Source organism: Oreochromis niloticus, linkage group LG13 (genome assembly GCF_001858045.2).
Source record: "Oreochromis niloticus isolate F11D_XX linkage group LG13, O_niloticus_UMD_NMBU, whole genome shotgun sequence".
In the NCBI taxonomy this organism is placed as follows: Eukaryota; Metazoa; Chordata; class Actinopteri; order Cichliformes; family Cichlidae; genus Oreochromis; species Oreochromis niloticus.
In genome coordinates this window covers 11,107,358-11,128,207 of record NC_031978.2, presented here as the reverse complement: position 1 = coordinate 11,128,207, position 20,850 = coordinate 11,107,358, and the positions used below count along the sequence as shown (strand labels likewise).

General features: G+C 40.2%; 2 protein-coding genes and 1 long non-coding RNA gene across 8 annotated transcripts in view; 1 reads left to right on the top strand and 2 right to left on the bottom strand.

Annotated features, from left to right (window-relative positions):
• Positions 1-7,623, bottom strand: part of lrpprc (leucine-rich pentatricopeptide repeat containing) — a 71,292-nt gene extending 63,669 nt beyond the window's left edge. Inside the window, exons 1-11 of one of the 2 annotated variants that reach the window (XM_003438436.5) lie at positions 7,396-7,623; positions 6,453-6,655; positions 6,194-6,316; positions 5,932-6,053; positions 5,741-5,799; positions 4,633-4,719; positions 4,375-4,501; positions 3,344-3,488; positions 3,042-3,196; positions 2,590-2,695; positions 2,325-2,432 (exon numbers count right to left, since the gene is read on the bottom strand). In XM_003438436.5, the coding sequence (XP_003438484.4) occupies positions 2,325-2,432; positions 2,590-2,695; positions 3,042-3,196; positions 3,344-3,488; positions 4,375-4,501; positions 4,633-4,719; positions 5,741-5,799; positions 5,932-6,053; positions 6,194-6,316; positions 6,453-6,655; positions 7,396-7,601 (1,441 nt within the window). In that variant the 5' untranslated portion in view covers positions 7,602-7,623. Of the gene's footprint in view, positions 1-2,324; positions 2,433-2,589; positions 2,696-3,041; positions 3,197-3,343; positions 3,489-4,374; positions 4,502-4,632; positions 4,720-4,835; positions 5,171-5,740; positions 5,800-5,931; positions 6,054-6,193; positions 6,317-6,452; positions 6,656-7,395 lie in introns of those variants that run through there. The other variant, XM_019366532.2, reaches the window with a different exon arrangement.
• Positions 5,294-19,739, top strand: LOC102075613 (uncharacterized). Of its 5 annotated transcripts, XR_003213439.1 has the most exons (7): positions 5,294-5,395; positions 5,910-6,006; positions 6,464-6,676; positions 8,839-8,883; positions 12,443-12,495; positions 13,975-14,197; positions 18,304-19,738. It is a non-coding gene; the product is annotated as an uncharacterized LOC102075613 (long non-coding RNA). The 5 variants fall into 5 exon arrangements; XR_003213441.1 differs by lacking the exon at positions 8,839-8,883 and having other exon boundaries at positions 18,304-19,739; XR_269785.3 differs by lacking the exon at positions 6,464-6,676.
• On the bottom strand, positions 9,388-11,608 carry znhit2 (zinc finger, HIT-type containing 2). The gene is made up of 2 exons (XM_003438437.4): positions 11,464-11,608; positions 9,388-11,291 (listed from the first exon to the last, which is right to left on the bottom strand). Exon 2 carries the CDS (start codon positions 11,222-11,224, stop codon positions 9,500-9,502), a length of 1,725 nt encoding a protein of 574 aa, XP_003438485.1. The 5' UTR covers positions 11,225-11,291; positions 11,464-11,608; the 3' UTR covers positions 9,388-9,499.
• Positions 19,740-20,850: the final 1,111 nt, after the last annotated feature.

Sequence of the window (20,850 nt, the reverse complement as noted above, 5' to 3'; positions counted from 1 at the left end):
GACCCAGGGTTCAGCATAAATAAAGCACTTAAAAACCGAGCGGCTGCTGAACACATTTGACAGAGCACATTCACTAATGAGTTATGAATTTTGACAAGTCGCCAGATGCCAGCTATCTGTCAGTGAGACGATTTCCCCCACAAGCTCATAGCCGACAAAGACAAGAGAAAGAAACTAATTATTTTCCTTCAAACGAGACATAAATTGGGGACAGAAATATTCCCATAAAATGCATCCGCTGAGCCATTAAACTATATTAAGAGGCAAAACCCAAAAAAAGTTTTCCACCAAGTGTCAGACAAGAGTCCAGCAAAAGTAACGTGTCCAGTGAAAACAAAAAAAGGGCTGAGCCACATTTCAGATTCAACACAAATAGTACCTGTCAAAAGCTCCAGGTGAGTAAAGTTTAAAGGTTAAAAATGAAATTATTTGTCAAGCTTGTTCTGACATGAAAGAAACAGCTTTTTAAAGAATAGCTGCTCTTGTAAATATTCTGGCAGCCGTCACATTTTCTGTGTAATATCACACATTAGCTCATTGTTGTCCAAGAGTACCAAATAATATGCTATGAAATATACTTTGTGTTCAGTTTCATCTTGCTCGCTCATTATTTTCCGTTACCTACCCTGCTCATTATTGTCCAGAATATTTTGCAGAAATAAATGACATGAATTGATGTAATGGCTCCATTTATGTGTTAATTTCATACAACCAGCTACTGCTACTGCTTTTTTTGCTCAGGAGAAAAAAAATGTCCCCATTTGATTATTATCCTGGAAAGAAATAAAGCAAAGATTGCTCTCATAATCTAAATTTAGCCCCATGCCCCCACATGGCATCAGCATAACACTTCAGTGGAAAAGGGGTACTGGAAGGAATCGGAAAAACATCTGGACTGAAAAACAAGTTGAGTTGGACAAATGATTGGAAGAAACGACTGAAGCAAAATGACCTCTGACCCCTCGATGCATCCGAGAGGTCTGTGCATCCATCTATGTGCGTCTGTATGAGCAGGAGGGAGATGCAGAAGTCCAACCATTCATACAGACTGCTAAGGCGCAGTTGATATACTGTTAGCTTTTATATGCATGCCTTTTTTTGCAACACTGCTAGAAGGACATCGCAAAGATTATGTCAAATACTTAAGCGTTCACAGGATAGCTAGAAAAGCAAATCATTACTTGGAAGCACAACAACAGGTCTGAAAGTGTTTAGAGTTCTGAAACCCGATAAAAACCAAAACGTTAATGACGTAGTAGCTCTTCTTGCTCAATTCACCAGTTATTTCCTGTAAAATGCCAAAAGACCCATTAGGTTACCAATGTGTGCAAGTTTGATTAAATTATGAGCAATGCTGAAGGAAAAGTAGCCATTCTTGTGATGTGCGGACAGAAGCTTCGCCATGGCATAAGCTCATCGGTCCTTCAGCCAGATGAGTTAAAAATACAACGTTCATTTGTCTCTGCACTTCCTGAAAGTCAACATATCTTTAGGACCCGGAACAAATGCAAAGTGTGTACATCTTCTAAAATTTGCTATCTATTCCAAGAACTCTCTAGAGGGACCCGCGTGGATTTGTGAGTAGGTGTTTCTGTGTGCGTTTGTCTCGTCTTCGCCTGCTCCGACTCTCTCATGCAAGGATCAGACCTCTTCGCCCTTGACTGCCCCAGCCAAGTGAAACCTGTCCCAGTTGGACCACTCTGTGAGTCATTAATATTTGAGGGAAACTCTTTTAAAAGCTCTTTCTGGTACAGAGGAAGTCATAATCCCCTCTGCACCACAGAAAAAAAAAGAAAAACATGTTCAAAAACTGCTAATATGACATTCACCAAAAACCTATTTCATATTACGTGTATTAAAAACAGCTGGCAGGTCAGTTTTTCCTTCTTTCACAAGGCTTTATAGCACCTGTTAGGTTCTCATACACACAAGATTGCTCACATACGGTAAAGCGGCTTGTTTAGCTACAAGATCTACTGGTTTCTGTCAAGTTATTGGGTTCCAAGTGATGGCACAGATTACAAGCACATAAGCAGTAATTCATAAAAAACATAACATTAACACATGAAGACATGTTTAACTTCAAGACGCAAAATAAAGTCAAATGGACCTCATCAATATGACAATGTTGCAAAATCAAAGTTGTACGAGTATCTTAGGGAAGGGCAAAACTTTAGCTGGTCTTCACTTTCCAAAAATTCTTTAAAGGGCTGTTTTAGTGGGTAAGACTTGACCCTGAGGTTATGGTTTGAATCAGGCTAAATCATCACAAAGGTAGTAGTAAAAATGTGTGTGTGTGTGTGTGTGTGTGTGTGTGTGTGTACCAGCTATGTTCTTGTCTTTGACGTGCTGAGTGAGAAGGGGCCAGAAGAAGTGAGGCCTTACAGGCAACTTCTCCTCCCTAAATAATTTCATCAGCTCTAAAGAGGTACCTGCAAAAAAAAAAAAATAGTTCGTTAATAACTTGATATATAACTTTTATGTTTTCATTACAATTGACCACATGCAAGTAAATTGGTGCGTGTGTCAGTAGCAAATAAATATATCTGTGAGTAAGCAGATGCATGTAGGTGAAAGCATGTGCCGTACCAGTTTTCTTGGCCTCCAGGGCGCAGGACAGAGTGAAGCTGAGTGGTGATGTGTGCATATTTGACTCTTGGAGCTCTTTGCAGAAGCGGATGATCTTCTCCAGAGACTGTAGTCCAAATATAGGAAACAAAAATGTAATTTATGTTGTTATTAATGTTACAAACACTGCATCCAGTTTGAAAATCAATGCCAGCTAACAGTCAACTGCTAAAGAGAATTGACCAGGGATATCAAACCAACTTTACATTAGCAGCTATAAACAGCAGAGTTTGATGTGAATTTTAGGAATTTTTCTGTCATTTAATTGTTTATCTATTACTTAACTACTTTGGTGTAGTATGAATGGGCAAGGAGAAGCTCTTTATCATATCAGCCATATGTTTGACAGCCCTGCTCTAAAATATTGTCTGATCCTGTGTCTTTGTCTCTTAAAGAGACCAGGGCCTGAGTACCGTGTCCATGTTGATGCAATGTCGGAGGAAGAAGTTGCCCAGGTTGGCAGAGTCACTTGAGTTATCAGACTGCAGTGTGGGAAACGTCTTCAAGATGTGAAAAGCTGTGTCCTCCTGTCCCTGAGTTATCAGGCTCAGACACAAGTTCATGGCATCTGCAAGAACAAGAACACACACACAATTTGTATAAGAGCTCCCAATTTCTTTAAGTTGAGACTTTGACTAAATTGTATTTCTTTTTATGATTTTACTTTCATAAAAACTAAAGTGAGTGCTGTAAAACACGTCACATTAATATGTACCTGGAACGTAACCCCTCTCATGCCTCAAGCGCTCGACCATCTCTGGGATGTGCTGCTGGTGTTTGGACTTGGCCAGCGTGAAGATGACCTGCATGATGTCCCGGTCCATCAGACTGCAGTCTGCACTGTCTGCTGCCTCCAGAGTCTGAAAGAAAGCAAATTAATAAGGAAGAGAGAGGAGTGGTGTAAAACTGAGTAAGCAACCTTGAAAATCTAAAATTCTTCTGATAACTTTTATAAAATTCTGTCTGAAAATCAAAATTTATATATCAATTATTTGGCAACCTGACATGTCTGACTTTCCACAGTATTATTACTAGACAGATAAATGATTTATTTAAGACAAAATTACATTTATTATACAGTTAGCAATATAATTATTAGCCAAACCCATTTTTCTTATTTTTGTTCCCCCTAGGGGGCGTAGTCGTTTTTAACAGATAAATTCCCTGTGCTAGCCGCTCAGATGTAATGGACAAATTAAATCAATAATCCATTTAACAAACTTTACCAGGCTTGGTCTACGATGACCCATGCTAATACCTAAAAAGACTCAAAACAGAACATTTTTGAACATTTGGCTGGTAAAATCCTGCCTCAACTTACTCACGATATACAACATGGCCAAAAATGCAGTGAGACAGAAAAAATCATCACATGTGGTTTGCAAATACAATTATATGTTATATTTTTAACCACAATGTCAGTGACACAGTAGCTCATCTAGCTCACAATTCAAAGGTTACTGTAATATATGAAGTACATAAATAAAGCAAGAGTAGCAACTGACCATGATCACCCATTAAGTGATCCTTATCTGAAAATTTAATTAAATTTGGACCAGTAGTGTAGTTGGAGTACTGATTCTTTTGAGTTTTGGATGGACTGTTGGAGACCTCGCTTCACACAAGCTCAGCATACCTTCGCCAGATAAGCTAAAAAAACGTGGCAAGCAGTTCAAAAGCTGCTCGCTTAAATGCACCTACACTTTCAAAGCCTTAGGTGGCACTACACACAATGAATGCACACACCTTTTTCATGTTTTCCAGATCGCCCTTCTCAGCATATGCGTTCAACAGTGACACATAAGTGTCAGGACCCGGTTCAATTCCTGCTCCACCCATCACAGACAAGATGTTCTTAGCACTCTCGATGTCACTGAGGAGTAATAAAGATGACAGCTTATTTAAATCCAAATTCCTTCAATTATAGCATTTGTTATGTGATGTTAAATTCAGTATGTTTAAAAAAAAAAAATAATACATATATAAAGAAGTAGTGACACTTACCCTGCACGAGCATGACCTGTCACCAAGGAGCTGAACACAGCTTCAGTGATGGGCAAGTCTTTACTCTTCATGAAACCCAATATGGTGCTGAGAAAGCAGAAAAGCATTACATCAACATTAAAATGAGAAGAAAAAAAAACAAACAAGCAACACAATAAGTAATCTAATAGTAAAACCATGAGAAGCACAGTAAATTAAAATACCCGGACACAGAAAGGGCTGCTGAACTGAATGACAAGTGAATTTTAGAGGAGTATTTAAAAGAATAAATGAATAAAAATCAACACACAGAAAAATTTATAATGATCAGCCCCCTGATCATGATATAACAAGAGGGCTGACCATGGAAAGCCTTGGCTGCCCCTTCCTGAGCCTGGCTCTGCCAAAGTTTCTTCCTGTTAAAAGGTACTTTTAAACTCCCCACAGTCGCCAAGTGCTTGCTCGTAGTGGGCAATCTGATTATTGGGGAGGTTGGGTTCTATTATTGTAGGGCAGGGGTCCCCAACTCCAGGGCTTGAGGGCTGGTGTCCTACAGGTTTTAGATCTCACCCTGGGTTTACACACCTGAATCAAATGATTAGTTCATTACCAGCCCTCTGGAGAACTGCAAGACATGTTGAGGAGGTAATTTAGCCATTTGAATCAGCTGTGTTGGATCATGGACACATCTAAAAACTGCAGGACGCCGGCCCCTAAGGCCTGGAGTTGGGGACCCCTGTTGTAGGGTCTTACCAGGGACTACAGGCATATTTACATGATGAATGTAAGTGCTCATGTTAATTAATATGCACTGTTCCTTTTAAAAACACAATAGTGAATGAGTCATTCACTCAGGAAATACACTGAAATTTGTGAGGAGGAGAGTTCGCCTGGCAAGATCAGTGCTCACAAGTCACACTGCAGTCAGTAGAAATAGAAACAGTTTCATCAGTAGTAATGAGTTCAATGAAAACATTTCACATGGTGTTATATGCATGTGGACTTTTAGGGGTAACCAAAATAGTGTCTTTAAAGACACTGACTCCATTCACCTGAATTGTGAAACTGTTAGTTCAGCAAAACTACCCACAGGGGACAGATTACTATTAAGAAAAGAACATTTACTCACCTGGCTCCTTCAATATCTCCATTTTGGCAGTAGGCTGCGATGAGCCTCTGGTAGGTAACCTATGCACAAAAGTAAAACAAATTAAAATAATTAACAAATGAAATACTCTCTTCGTGTACTTGATGGGACCAAGCACACAAATCTAACTATGCATTTCTTGCCATTACAGCACTCTGTACTGCACTACTTACTCTGTTGGGCTGGATATTAGCTGCTTCCATCTTGGCCAGGAAGTCAGTGGGGGAGAATTTGAACTCATTCTGCAGGTAAACCTTCAGCAAAGCATTGTAGTGGCTCACATCGTACTGTGCACCTAGCGAAGACAGTGTGCAGTCAGGGTAATTAAACACATACAACATAGTCTTATTCCTAGACAACACAATTATGATTTTGTAGTGCACATCTCTTGTATGTGCAAGATAAGCAAACGCTCTACCTAGCGCAGCCCCTTACCCAGCTCCTTCAGTTTCTCCCACACACGGTGTGCCAGCTCAGTGCGTTCTTCCAGAGGCACCTCAGGCAGCAGGGACCCACAGCTACGGAGCAGCAACAGGGCCTGGTTACCACTGGGATAGCCTGCAGTTGGCAGAGGAGGATGAGGAAGGAGAGAGAAAGCAAAACATTTCATCACTGTCTCTCAAAGAGTTCAAATGGTTGTTAACCAGTATCCGTTATTAAAGGTCCCTCTGTGGTTGCTCATCCTCCTGCTTACCTGTCCTGCAGATATCATGGAAGATGCGCAGCAGCAGGGTCTTGGTAATACGACCGGTCCTCCTCACAGAGCTGTCCAGCCTGGTCAGAGCCCAGTCAAACTGCTGCGCTTGCTTGGAGCGCACTGCAATGCTGGCTTCATCCTTTTGCTCAGTGGCCACAGAAAAACTACGCACACACCCCGCTGCATATGACCACACGCGACTGTGGAGAAGAAGGCCACAGGTATAAATGCAACAGCAGAAAAATAACAAACTCAGGTCTGCTGTGGATGCATATCAGAGAAAAGAAATATTTAATTTCACAAAGTCTGCCCCATCATCACAGTATTATTACTGCATAACAACAGGCATGTTGTCAAAGACAGTTACACAGCTGTACACAGTGAAAGCCAGACCTGTGACCTTGAAGTGAGGAAAAAGTCCCTCCAAACAGGTCCACAGCTGCTAGTAGCCATCACTTTTGTAACTGAGGCCAGTTTTTCTCTCGTGCTCAGTAATAATACTATAAATGTCCATTTAAGCTGCAATTTACGCGCATCATCATGGCTGCTGTGTAACAGTGCACACTGGTCTCCAGTGATAGGCCCAAAAGTCAGCGTGTGTACAGCTGGGAGCAAATTGATGGTAGGAACTGGTTGCTAACAGTTACAGCTCCATTACGAACTAGATTATAGTAACCGGCTTGATTACAGATTAAACAGACAGTGAGTTTACCCTGGTTACACAACAACTCATCATCACCTTGCATAAGGTAGCCATGTTTAACCAACGAGAACAGAGCTGTTACCTACTTGTTCTGTAACGTATCCTAACATGATAACAAACCACATTTAATGCAGCAGGTCATATCTGTCAACACTTGCGTGTGCCTTTGGGTGTCATTGAGCCTCAATGACATCTCTGCTGCTGCATGCTCACGCGTGAATCACAGATGCCTGGTACCTGGACGCGTTTTCAGTAACAGGTCCGATCTGTCGGGCACAAACTCCGGTCCTTCTGCCGCCGAGAGCCCCGCTGTACAGCCGACCAAGTGTCGGTCCGTTTCTTTTAGTGCATGTGATCTGAAGCACACCCGAAGGCGAAAACTTAAGTAACCGGGATGATCTCAAGAGCGCAGCCATGTTTTCTGTCGCAGCGTGGAAGAACATCCGCACCACGTGACTTGCCAAAAGTCCTCGCGAGAGCGACGCTATTTGGGCAGTGAGTATGAGGCGTACCGTGAAAGAAACGTTCATTGGGACATGGCTAAAGGCTGGAAGATACATTTATAATATCTCATCGTTAAACTTTACATGTTGTTTATATTCTATGCCTTCACAGTATGGTTTAGGTCAGTGTTTTATTTTATGGTTTTTATCATACTCGTTTATGGAGAAAAAAAAATCTATTTTCAAACTGTATCAGGGATGTCAAACTCTACATCTTAAGTGGGTGAAATTTCTCGTAATGTCGGTGTAAAGTTTACACATTTAATACCTGAGCTATCTTAATATGTAAAAAAAAAAAAAAAAAGAGGTGCAAATTTAAACTGTATGTCTCAGACATTAAGCGTGATTAAGAAAATGCAGCTGTAGTAAATGAAAGGGCTCATGCTTTAAGAAATTAAAATTAGAGAAAAACTTCTGGTAGCTCATTGCCCGGACTAACCTGCAACTATAAAACAGAAAGTTTCTGTTAGTTTGAAGAAAGTTTCCGATTTTCTTCACTTTGGATGCACTTTATAAAACTAAAATAACAGGAACTTCTCTGTCATTTAACTATTACTTAATTACTTTGTTATAGTATGAATGGCCCTGGGGGAAAGCTTTATCAGTAGAAAAAGCTGATAAAGGAAAGATGTCGAAAATTTATGCCCTCTAACATTTTCCAAAGCCCTTTTGGGCCGGATTGGAGTCTTTGCCCGGCCAATTCTGGCCCCCTGGCCTTATGTTTGACACTCCTGCACTGTATAATTTCCTATTTGACCTAAGATATGAAAACATAACAGCCATAATGAAAACTCTAGAACAGTTTGGATTCATTATATAACCATGAAAACCTAATTAATTAACACTTAGATAACAAAACTTATTGCCAACTAGTCTGTGCATTCAGAACAATACTAGGAAACCTTGCATTTGTAGGATTTGGATGTGTTTCCCACACTCAATGAATAACAGCTCAGGTTCCTTTGCAGTCTTATGTCAGTTCTCTTGAGCTCTATCACCACTGTCCTTTGGAAAAAAAATGCACACATGTACAGTTTCATGATTCCCTATAGACCAATCACCTCATCACTTATTAATTCAATAGTAAGGTTTTCAAATGCTATATCAGTTCTGCCAAAGCTAGTATGAAATTGTCTGTAATTCTATTCATCCATTCTCTCTCGCTTCTATAATTCAGGGTCCCAGGGGGTTGGAGTATTTCCCAGCTGCCATAGGGCGAGAGGTATGATCTATAATTAACTTACAAAAAATGTCCAGATGAGGATATTTTTACTGCTCTGAAACCTAAATTACTATTATAACAGAGGATTATACATACAAAAATCTGATATTTTATCAATTATGGATAGATCATTCTAAATGTATTAAATGACATCTTTCTCCAAAGGTCCCTTTAAAGTAATTCATAAGTTTCAGAAATTATGGTTTCAAATTTAAGGTGGAACCTTACTCCTTTTGTTTAATATCAAATTAAATCTTATTTGTATACCACTTAATAGCTGTTACAAAACAGTAATACTTAATGTTCTGAAATCCCAGCAGTAACACTTAATGTGTTACTGTTGGAATTTCTGAATTTGCCCCTGGAGACGAATAAAGTATCCATCTATGTATGTATTTAAAATTCTTCTATTTCTAAATTGATTAATATAAATTATTATGGCTTTGGCTTATGCGGGAAATTTAAACAGATTTTAAATTACCAAAGACAGAATAACCAAAGACATTAGTGGAAAATATCAGCTTTTATTGGCAGGAGGAATTTGACAATATGAGAGAATATGATGCATTTTATTACATCATGAACTTTTACATTAACTTGTTAAACCAAGTCTTCTTTAACTTAGTTCTTCAATCAGCTTACCACTATCTTTCCTCTTCCCTTTCTGTAAATTCTCAACTACAGTCTTTGCTTTCTGCATGCTGTTCCTTGCACTCTCTCTTTTACTGTGTTCGCGCCACAGCTCAACTGCCAGTCTATGAATCTGATGTACATTGTCCAGCACCCAGGCTTGAAAGAATTCACACTTCTTGCTTGCCAGGAAGTACTTCCGTCTCTTTTCCGCTTCCTCTCCATCTTTAGACAGGGCCATTTTGGCCCGGGAGAGCACAGAACGTAGTTGACTCAAGGCTGCCAGGCAGTATCCAGCAGCATCCTTTCTGTCTCTGCCAGTCATGATGTGAGCTACGGCCTCCACAGCCCTGGCTGGGGCAAGAAGGTCCTCCTTGTCAAGGTAACCTCCATCTAAAATGAGAGCTTCTCCACAGCCTAAGGCCTCTTGGAGAGAGGTGAACACCTTGCTTGAGTTCAGTGCCTCAGACAGAGCAAGAATCATGTCACAGAACTCAAACATCAGTGAATCGGTGTCACCGTTAAACAGGCACAGGGTAAAAGCATAGCCAAAAAGTGCATTCACTAAACCATAGCAAACCAGAGGAGATGGATTTGGACATAAGGAACTCAGCTTTGGAATTTTTGAAGAAACTGGGGGTACTGCTGAACTTCCTTTGCCCTCGCTCATTTCCTTCCCAGTTCCTCCTTTCAAGCTTTTCGGCTTTGATTTGCTTCGTTTCTGAACACCTTGTGAGGTTTTCACTCCATTATCAATGTCCTGCCTTTCCATAGTTGTCACAGTTTCTCTCTCCTGTCTGCTCACTTCTTCCTCAAGCACTTCCACCAGTGCTCTGCCTCCCTCCTCATGTTCCTCCCACCATGGCTTCCAAAGGGGAACCAGGCCACCAAGAGCTCCATCCTTCATGAGACTCACAAAACTCTCTTTCTCTTTGTTGTTGAGAAGTTCCCACAGCTCCTCTTCTGAAAGTTTGTCAATCTCGAGCCCTGAGAGCCGATCAGCTAAGTCCAGCTCTCCTTGTGCACTTTCAGCATCCTCATCAGTGTCTCCAGGAATCAGCGCACCTCCTCCAATCTCTTCAAGTTTTCCCAAAATATCCTCAATCTCTGTTGCACTCCCTTCTCCAGACTGCTGAAGCTCTGCTAACCTGGCCAGGAGCTCCACAGCCTGGACTTTCTCAGCTGCCTCTCCTTCCCTATCATCTGTGTCATGTGACACAACACCCACCTCTTTTAACAAACTCTCCATCCCCCCTTGTGTCATTTCCGCCTTTTGTTTGAGTCCCACAAGAATCTCCTGCATTTTCTTTCTCCCTTCAGTCTCAGTTGTCCCCATTTCCTTCAGCTCCTGTAGAACAGACTCCTTGTAAAACTCTTCAGAGCATGCAGAGTGATCAGGGCTCTTGTAGCACTCCAAGCCACAGTACTGCAGGTTACACCTGGGACAGGTGTAGCAAGGAGGTTTACTTTTACACAACATGCAAAGTCCACTCCTTCCAGACACACCACCATCATCATCTGGAGCATCATCATGGCTCCTGGCAGGTGTGAGGAGCTCTTCATTTCCAGACGTAGCTCCTCTGTGCGGAAGCAGAATGCCATCTCTGGTCACTGTTTCGGGCTCCTCATCCGTCCACTCCTCCTTTGGACCGATGTCTGTGAGAAGACTCCTCACGGACGGAGGCAGTCCCCGTCTAATTACTGGATTCATTAGAACTGAACCGAGACGCGGTTTTGAAGCAAATCACGAGAGAGCGTTATGGTGCAGGAGCAGTAACCTAAAGACATGGAAAAGGCTCGTTAGTTTTGATTAACGACACTTGTTAAAGTGCTACGAACAAAAAGTGCGCAGCAGCCATCATTTATCAGCTTTAAAAATACTTTAAGCATCGCCAGAATGCTTTCCTAACCTTATAGCCTTTTCTTTTTAATGATAAATGCTCTACTTACCTCACAGCAATTTGCACTGACATTTGTTTTCCCTCTCACGCCGCCACGACGCTTTTTGATGACGTAGAGCAACGCAGTTTTCAGCGCTGCGCTGACGTAAGCCCGCAGTTTTTGTGATATTGCCCTAATTTGCATAATTACTGGATTGTTTTTATAAGCAAATCTACATTAATAGGATTAAAGGGAGGAAAAACTGGGTAATCAATCCAGTTTTAGAAGAAAACCATGTATAAGAGTAATTTGCATTAAGAAATGTTTACATTTATGTCAAAAAGCAAAAATGTTCACATTTACTTTAATAAATGATGTAGTGATGCAAATTAATTAAAAAATTCTTATCCATACAACGTCTTGAAAAATTAGTATTCATCATACCTTAAAGACGTCATAGTATCATATAATCCTACTACAGCATTTCGCTCTGTGGCTAAAGGCTTCTGGTTCCTTGAGTTTTTGAATGCAGAATGGGAAGCAGAGTCTTATTTTCCCGTGGAACCAGCTCTGATTTTGGATTCTGGTGATAGACACCCACTCTGCTTTTAAGATTAGGCTTAACACTTCACTTTTTGAAAATGCTTATAGTTAGGGTTTGGTCAGGTGACCCTGAACCATCTCTTACTTATGCTGGAATATGTTTTTCTGCAATGGGACTTTGTGTGATGCACTGAGAATTTCTTCTCCACTCTGATCTTCCTGCTCCACATGTGTTCATACACCACCATGTATCGTTAGATTTTATCTTCTCTTTCCCTCACACCTGTCCGCTCCTGGCACATGGCTGCCTGAGCCTGGACTGTGCAAGATTTCCTTCTGTTTCTTCTTGTTAAAAGTAAGTTTGTCCGTCCTACTGTTGCCATGTGCTGGCTCACAGCAAGACTGATTGTTGGGGTTTTACTCTTATAGTGTCTTTACTTTACAATTTAAACCTACTTAAGGAGACTGATGTCATATCTGAGACTAACTTAATTTTCTTAATTAGGTGCAGGACACCCTGGGCAGTTTCAGGGGCATTTCCAGTCAGAGGGGCTAAAGGTGAATCCGAAGATTTTATCCCAAAATAAAAACCAAGCAAAAGCACTTGAAAATTGGTTGTAAATTCAGTGATATCAATTTTCACAGACCTCCATAAAAGAAGACAGCAAATAAACTAAATGTTTGATGAGGGCCAGCATAACCCTAGGGCCTTCTTTTAGCACTTCGCTTGGACAGGTTTCCAGTCTATCTAGGGCTAATGCAGAGAGAACCACATACATTCATCTACAGCCAATTTAGAATCACCAGTTAACCTAACATGCATGTCTTTGGACTGTGGATGCATTCACACAGAAACCTCCATCTGACCAAATTATAGTAGGATATGGTTCCTGCTGCTGCTATTAACAACACATTACTTATTTGGTTTACTTATATAGTTTAAAAATGTGATGACAAAATTAAAGTAAGATTTGATTTCTGTAAAAACAATATACTTTTGATTTTTAATGAAGGTAGGCTAACAGGTTTTCCTATCATATATCATTTACCAAATATGCCATTTATAGTGAAAACATAATGAGAATATTTATTTAACATTAATGTTGTAAATAATTACATTGGTCCACACTATGATTTTTCAGTTAATCTTCATATTTTTAATCTCAGATTATAATAAAGCAGGATTATCTTAATCTATGCCTTCTATCAGCTCCTCGTTTGATCCACTGTCTTAAATAAGTTGTTTTAGACGTGTTCTTACAGAAGGTTTAAACAGCAAGTGGGTGGAGCTTCAGCCATAAAGCTAGAGATGTGCGACTGAGATTACCATCATTTACCACTTTTACTGACATCACAATGAGCCAAGTAAGTAAAAACTGACTAAAACATACTGTTGAAACAATCTGAAACCTGAGCCTGCTTGTACATATGGACCACTGAGCTATTAGAACATTTTCCCCAAAACTGTTATGGAAAATAGACAAAATAGAGAAAAGCATAATCGATCCCTGGTCAGCATGGTGGTGCGGTACATGGTTGCCTCACAGCAGTAAAGTTCCTGGCTCAAACCTACCAGCCAGCTAAGGCCTTTCTGGGTGGAGTTTTTGTGCTCTTCCTGTGCCTGCCTGGGTTTTGTACAGGTACTCTGACGTCTTTCCAATACATGCTGGTTAACTGGTGAGTCTAAATTGTCCACAGGTTGTCTGGGGCCCTACTTGTAAACACTGGGTGGCTTTTTCAGAGCCCCATTTCAAAAAAAGACCATTTTTTGTGTAATCATGATTGTAACTGCATTTTAATTGATTTGTGAATTGATTTGCATAGATGCTGGTGTGAGCTAATGAATGAGTCAGTTAAAAAAGACAAGTGAATTAAAAATATAAATAATTGGCTCCCTTTAAACATTGGAAATTAAATGTCTTAATATCTTAATAGGATGTCTCCTTTTTAAGCCTGACTTTTTGTGTGTGTGGTATGCATGTCTGAGTTTGTTGTGTGTGTCTTCCTGACTGCACTGTGTGTCTACATCTCCCGTAGGGCTGTTTGCTATGAGGTGATTGTCTCCTGTAGGGGGGTCAAGCATGGTAAAGGTCATGCAGGTGGGGAGTTGTCAGATGGCTGTCCACCCCTCACTGGGCCAAGGGGCTCTCGTGCCGCCTGTCAAAGCCTGTGGCGAAGCAGGGAGAAGAAAGGGTGTCTGGAGACGACGTGTGCCATGCTGTCTTGGCCCCGCCCCTGGCTGCCGTGCCAGCAGTTCTAGGTAGGCAGCTGCCTCCTCTTATCTCCCTTTTGCTTCTGTCTTATTCCCTGTGACATGTGTAGTACCCCAACAAAAAAGCTCCATGACTTACTCACTGACTACTACACTGATCACAAGAAGTAATGCAGATTCTTATCCATGTTAGGGAGGCTTTCAGACCAGGCCCGTTTTCTTTCTGAGACTCCTTTAAAAAAAACAACAACTTTATTTTCCATTTATTAGTACAGATATAGACGGAAAAGACATAAATAGTGTTTGATGGTTCTATGGTTAGGGTCATTTAAATTGAAGGCGGGAGAAAGTATATTATAACAGAAGCATCATAAAAGGAGAAAGGACTTTGAATTAAGTAGATCAGCATCCCATGCCACTAGCTAATGTTATGTGGCCCAAATATGGACTAAATACCACAACATGCCTGACATTGGGGCAATATAATGTTAACTTATTGCTGAAATGAGGTAGCCAGAGTCATTTGGAGTCAAAGACAACTGCAAATACAGTGGTATCTATCCTCTTATACCATGGTCTACAGACTGCAGGAAACTCTGAATTGTCCTCATAAAGATAGATGTACACACACACACACACACACACACACACACACACACACACACACACACACACACACACACACACACACAAATCCTGCTGTCTGCCACCAGCTGATAGGTGACAGGGAGCAGGCTCTGCCTTTTGGGCATGTCCAGCCCTGGAATGTCTGAAGCTGTCTACTGTACAGCAGCAGGGTGTGTGTGTGTGTGTGTGTGTGTGTGTGTGTGCGTGCGTGTCTGTGTGTGTGTGTGTGTAGCAAAAGAGAGTAGACTTATGTTGATGTGGACTGTTCTGTCACCTGTCAGCTCAACAGGATCTGGCGTTATAGAACACCCAAAAGCAAGCCTGTGTAATGGTGAGTGTATTGTGGGCGGAGGGTCCTGCCTCTGCTAAATATCCGGCTTCCATTTGATGAGCCAGAAGCCAGTGTTTCATTCTGACTGACAGAGATTCTCACATACAGTCAAACTTTTACTTCCTCTTTAAATCCCATTAAGTGTAATGTGTGGACCAATATTCTCAGGAACATGATGAAATGATTTTAGACCTAATATAAAATAGCAAAAATATCACTGGGGGTATTAAATAGTAAGAGAGAAGAATGAGAATGACTCCTTGTAAAACATTAAATAATATAAAAAATATCTTTTGCAGAAGTGTCTAAACTAGGATTACAGCAGCACATTAAGTTTTTGGAGAACACAACGAAACAAAATTAATAAAGAGAATCAACACGGATACAATAACAGTATATCAGTCAATACCCAGTTACAAAGATATTAAAAAAGTGCTAAACCGATATAAATTTTATGGATAGTTTAAGAAATGCTAACATGTTTTTAAAGTTGTATGTTAGACTGTAATAACAGTGGGCACCATTCCTTCTGTTTTTGACTCGTTCCCATCGTCATTGAGAAACTTGTACAACTATGATTGTATGAATGTGGTTTGAAAGTGTGTGTGTGTGTGTGTGTGTGTGTGTGTGTGTGTGCATCAGTGTATGTCGCTGTGTTGGAACTGAAAGCTGACATAGCAACACCCTGTTTCCCCCCTCACCCTTTCATCTTTCCTCCACAAACCTTTTTTCATGAATGAGCTCGAGCTTCCACACCATGAGAGCATCAATGTACTCCTTGAATAATTCATCTCTGGGATCTATTATTTACCTATCACTTTTACTTCATCGCAAAAAGGCATCAATGTGCACCCACACACCTTTCCCATCCCATTCTCCCTTCCTTTGCCAGGTCACTCAATCCACATAAACAAATCCCTGTTTCCTGGGCAGCTCCTCAGTCTGCCTCAGCTAGTGGACTCTACCTATGAGCATGTGCTTGTCTGTGTGTGTGTGTTTGTGCAGTGCAGCGTGTGATGTACTAAAACACAGGTAGATGGGGCGGTAGCCTCTCAGTGACCTAAAGCGGCTGCTGACAGCAGTGACAGTAGAAACAAGCAGGGAGAAGCAAAAAGAAACCTCACACCACTCTAGAAGTCAACTTTCTGTGTGTCGCTGCACCTCTCAAAGCACGCAGGAAATAAAGGGTACCAGTGTATCACGGTAGCCTACACCAGTAATTTCATGTACTATCCCCTTTGTTTACACCAGCGATTTTATGTACTGTAATTTTGCAGGCTTCAGAGTTTATACTTTTTCTGGTGGTTACTCAGTCAGTCATTCACTGGTTGTCTCTCTTCTCTCTTTTTTCAGCATCATTTTTTTTTTTACGATCTTCCACTCTAGATCTGTTTCTGTGTGTTAAAAAATGTATTTTTGTTACTGTCTAAAAGGTATAGATCTGAAATTGCTGAAATTTCTATGAATTCATTTCATTGCTGCAGAAATGGCAACCCCCCTCAACCCACTGTTGATGTTTTAAAAGATTCATTTTGTTAGTCCTGTTAAGCTACAGGGCAGCATGGTGGTGTAGCAATTAGTATTGAGCCCTCATAGCAAGAAGGTTCTGGCTTTGAATCCAGTTTGTGGCCTTCCTGTGCACCTCTGTGGGTTCTCTGTCTGAGTGGCTCCAGCAATACAAAGATATGCACATGAGGTTAATTGGTGATTCTAAAATGGCCATAGGTGTCTGTCCATCTGTGGAAAGACAACAGGTCCAGGGTGTCCAGGTTGTGCGTTGCCTGTCACTCAATGTCAGCTTGCATAAGCTCCATCCGCCTGTGTGATCCTGAACAGGATAAGTGGAACAAAATTGAGGGCTGGATGGATGATGAGCTAGAAGCTCTTCAATAATCCAAACTCTGTCCTTCACATTATTATGCTGTTTGCCTTTATATGCATTTCTAGACGTTTCTGAAAGCCTTTATCATCACAACAAGGTTTAAAGGCAAAAATCAAAATGCATTTGATTTTTTTCATTTCAAACTTTTTAAGGTAACTAAATAAATAGAAATTAATAGAAATGCGAGAAATAAATTTAATGTTTATTTATTTTCTTTAAGCATGTCTTTATTTTGCACTTACACAAACAGATGTATACAAAACACACCCAAACCATGTGACGGCAGAAAGCTACAGTTATAAAAATGCACCCCAGTCAAACCTACACCCAAATCTTTATTTGTGGTTTATTGTATCATGAATGGCTATGACTCAGTCTCCAATCCCTCCAGTCCACTGCCAATGTGCCCCTGGGCAAGATATCGAACCCCAGATTGCTCCTGATGCATACATCGGTGTGTGTTAGTTAAAAAGAGTGCTATTAGGACAGCCACTGTAACAACAAGATAACAGATTTGATTTATTGGTAAGAATCTGATACAAAAGCTGAAACAAAAACTTATAATTATTATAATTAAATAACATATGGTAGTATTGCATGTAGGGAATGTCATGAAAAAAATTCCAAACTTGAACTGAGGAAACATTTTTTTATCTTCAAACTCACAGTAAATAAAAAAGGAAAGAAAAAATGCAATATAACCTACTGTATTTACTTATCTCTACACTGCACTTTACTCTGGGTTAAATTTGAGGGATTTTTTTATAGATATGGCACAAAAAAAGAAGAAGTGCTGTTTTTTTCAGACTGGCCTGTAGATTTTTCACAATAGCAGGTTGTGTAACAAGTAAAAAGCCTTAGGGAAAAGTGCTTGAGACATGCCTGTCCTCTTTAGAGGAGAGATAGACATGACAAAAACAAGTGGACATTCAAAGCCCTTAATAAACAGTGGTTAGTCATTACAAGCTCAAGTTGCACAGGGAGAGAACTTTATTTCCGATGTTAAAGGAGATCCCAGAGATTTTAAAAAGTCAGGCTGAATTACTGGGAATGTTTTCCTTTTAATGGGTTAGTACATATCATAGTAACTCATCCAGTTTAAGCAGTATATCTATATCTGTATATACATTAAATATGTATCTGAAACACAGTAAAAATATCACATGAAACTAAACCAAGATATCACTTTCTTGTGTTTCTGTTTCGTGTTTTCCTCTCTGTGTTCTTAAGCCTTGAGAAATAAGCTTCCTTCTTTTTTTTCCCTCTACTTGCCCTTGTCCCTCTCTCTTCTTCTCTATCACACCATTCCCGCAGGAGACTGACTGTGTATCGGTGTATCACCCGCATCCATCTCTCTAACCTCCAGCCCTGCCTTCCCTCATCCCCACGAGAGGGAGCAGCAGATCAAGAAAAGGGGAAAGATTCGTGGAAGGAGGGAGGAAGCGAAAGAGAAGTGTTTCTGTGTCCCAAAGGATTGGTCTCTGTCTGTCTAAATCAGGAAGTGAGAATGTGACGGCAGGAGAGACAGAGCAGAGACATCCTTTCAGTGTGTGTGTGTGTGTGTGTGTGTGTGCACCTTGTTGAGCTGAGGTGTCATATATGTGAAGATCACAGCTTCACGCTGGTGGCAACCAGGGATGATGCTCTAAATCACTGAAATGCCAGAGACAACCGTTGTGATATGGGCCGTGTCTGTGTGTGTTTGTGCGCGTGAATGTCTTTTGGGACATTTGATGGAGATTAATACCACTTTTAGAGTCTGAAAGTGAAAATGTTATCAAGTATGTCACCTTGGAAAAAAAAAAGTGTGTGACATTGTCTCATATAGACACACACACTTGCACAAGGGGTCTAGATCACCAGTTTTCAGCCTTTTGTGTCTAGTGTATTTGAAAAGCCTTATTGAATTGAAGCACCCCTTCACTGACCATTCATGAAACTCTCATGTTGAAAATGTGATCATTTTAATTGATTTTTTTGTTATTTAACAACCATAATAATTTAAAGCACAAATAGTAGCCTCGATTTTTCAAGCATGCATCTATTCATTTTAATTCCCATGATATTTATTTTCATTACAAACATTTGTCCATGCTTTTTTATGTAAATGTAAACAAGTAAAAAAACACTACTATGTTTAGTTTTTGTTTTATTTTGGTTATCTATAAATATTCTCCCCATCTTACTAAGTTTGGTTGGGAATCAAATTATTCATAATGCTCACTATCCCCAGCATATGCACACACACACAAACACACCTAGCAACATAACATTCGCTGCCTTCCTTGGATGAATAATTAGATGGACACGGAGCTGTCTCTCTGTTTTCCCCTCACACATTAAGCTACATGAATGTAGGCCAACTCACTGTCGACTTCACTTGCCTCTCATCACAATCAAAACAACACATAGATGTTGTCTTCTCTTGTTCATCAACCTCTGTCTATCCCTTGTTACCTCTATCTATCTTTAACTTTCTCTTTCATGAGGTGTGAGTCACGAAGAATTGTCTTGCAGATCAGCAGCACAACTGTCCCCAAGAAGAGGCAACATACACAGACTCACACACACTGACGTTGATATAGTCATAGTCACATCATTATATCTGCATTAGCAGGGAAAGCCCTTCACGCTCCAACACCTACATGTCTTCAGTGCAGCGTCTCATGTGTGTTGTAACTGATTTACATTGTCCCTGTTCTATCTTGACAGATCATGCTCAGGAAATATGTAGTACATGGCATATTATGTTTGTGTCATGTACTTTATATATAGCATAGCTCTGACTTTTGAGTAAATTTCTTTAATTGAGACCAAGAAATAACTGAAAAATTCGGTGTATTGAGATAAAAAGCATATCTATAAGCAGCACGGAAAGCTGCTTTTATAGTTGCTATTTAAGCACGGTTATAAAGTTTGCTGAATAATGAAAAAGAAACACACCTACAGTTGGTGTTTAGCAACAAAAATGTCTTATTCAAATTCAAATGGGAATTTGTAGCCAGCACATCATTTTTGATAAATTCACACACCTTTATTTTTATCCTTTTTAGCATTTTGTCTAAAAGACAATGAGAATTGTCGCGATTTGGACACAAAATGTAAATTATAACCATGGATAATAATGATACTCCACTATTTATGCCACATTTTACACACTGAGCTCCTTTTGATTACCTTAAAACCCCCATTTGATGGCAAATCTAGTTCTTTGTAACTAACAAAGTTATCACTAATGTAAAACTGGAATGAGTTCAACTGAGACACAGTGTCGTGTGCAAAAGCCACATTTTTGCATGCTCATGTCATAAATCTATCAATTTGAATTACAAATAAGAGTCAAGTACAGACCAGACAAAAATCCTCTATCACTAAAAGGTATAATACACAAATACAAGCAAACATATGAAAAATGGGTTATGTGACTGGGCCATTACCTAAAGCAAGGTAAAGCAAGACAACAGATGAAATATTGAGAAGGGACAGGGGAGCACTTGGCATTTTGGGCACGCACATTATCACGCACTCGTACTGGGTTAGCGTTAGCTGGAAAAGGTTGTGCGTTAGGGTGTTTGACAGTGCTCTGACCCTGGCTGCGATGTTGACATTAGTGGACACATCACCTCTGCTTTGGGAAAAGGCCGACGGTGAGACCGCCCTCAAGCACAACACAAGGTTCTCTGTGTGAAGCACATGTTTATAGGCTTTGTGAAGGTAGAAGTATTAAATCAGTAACCTCTGCATCTCAAGTTTAAAAATAACTTGTCTGTATAAAAGCTACTTTTTATATTCATCATAGCTTTACAACACAATGACAAAGTCTGGATATTTTACTTTGCTTGAGCCTTTGTGTGACTTTAC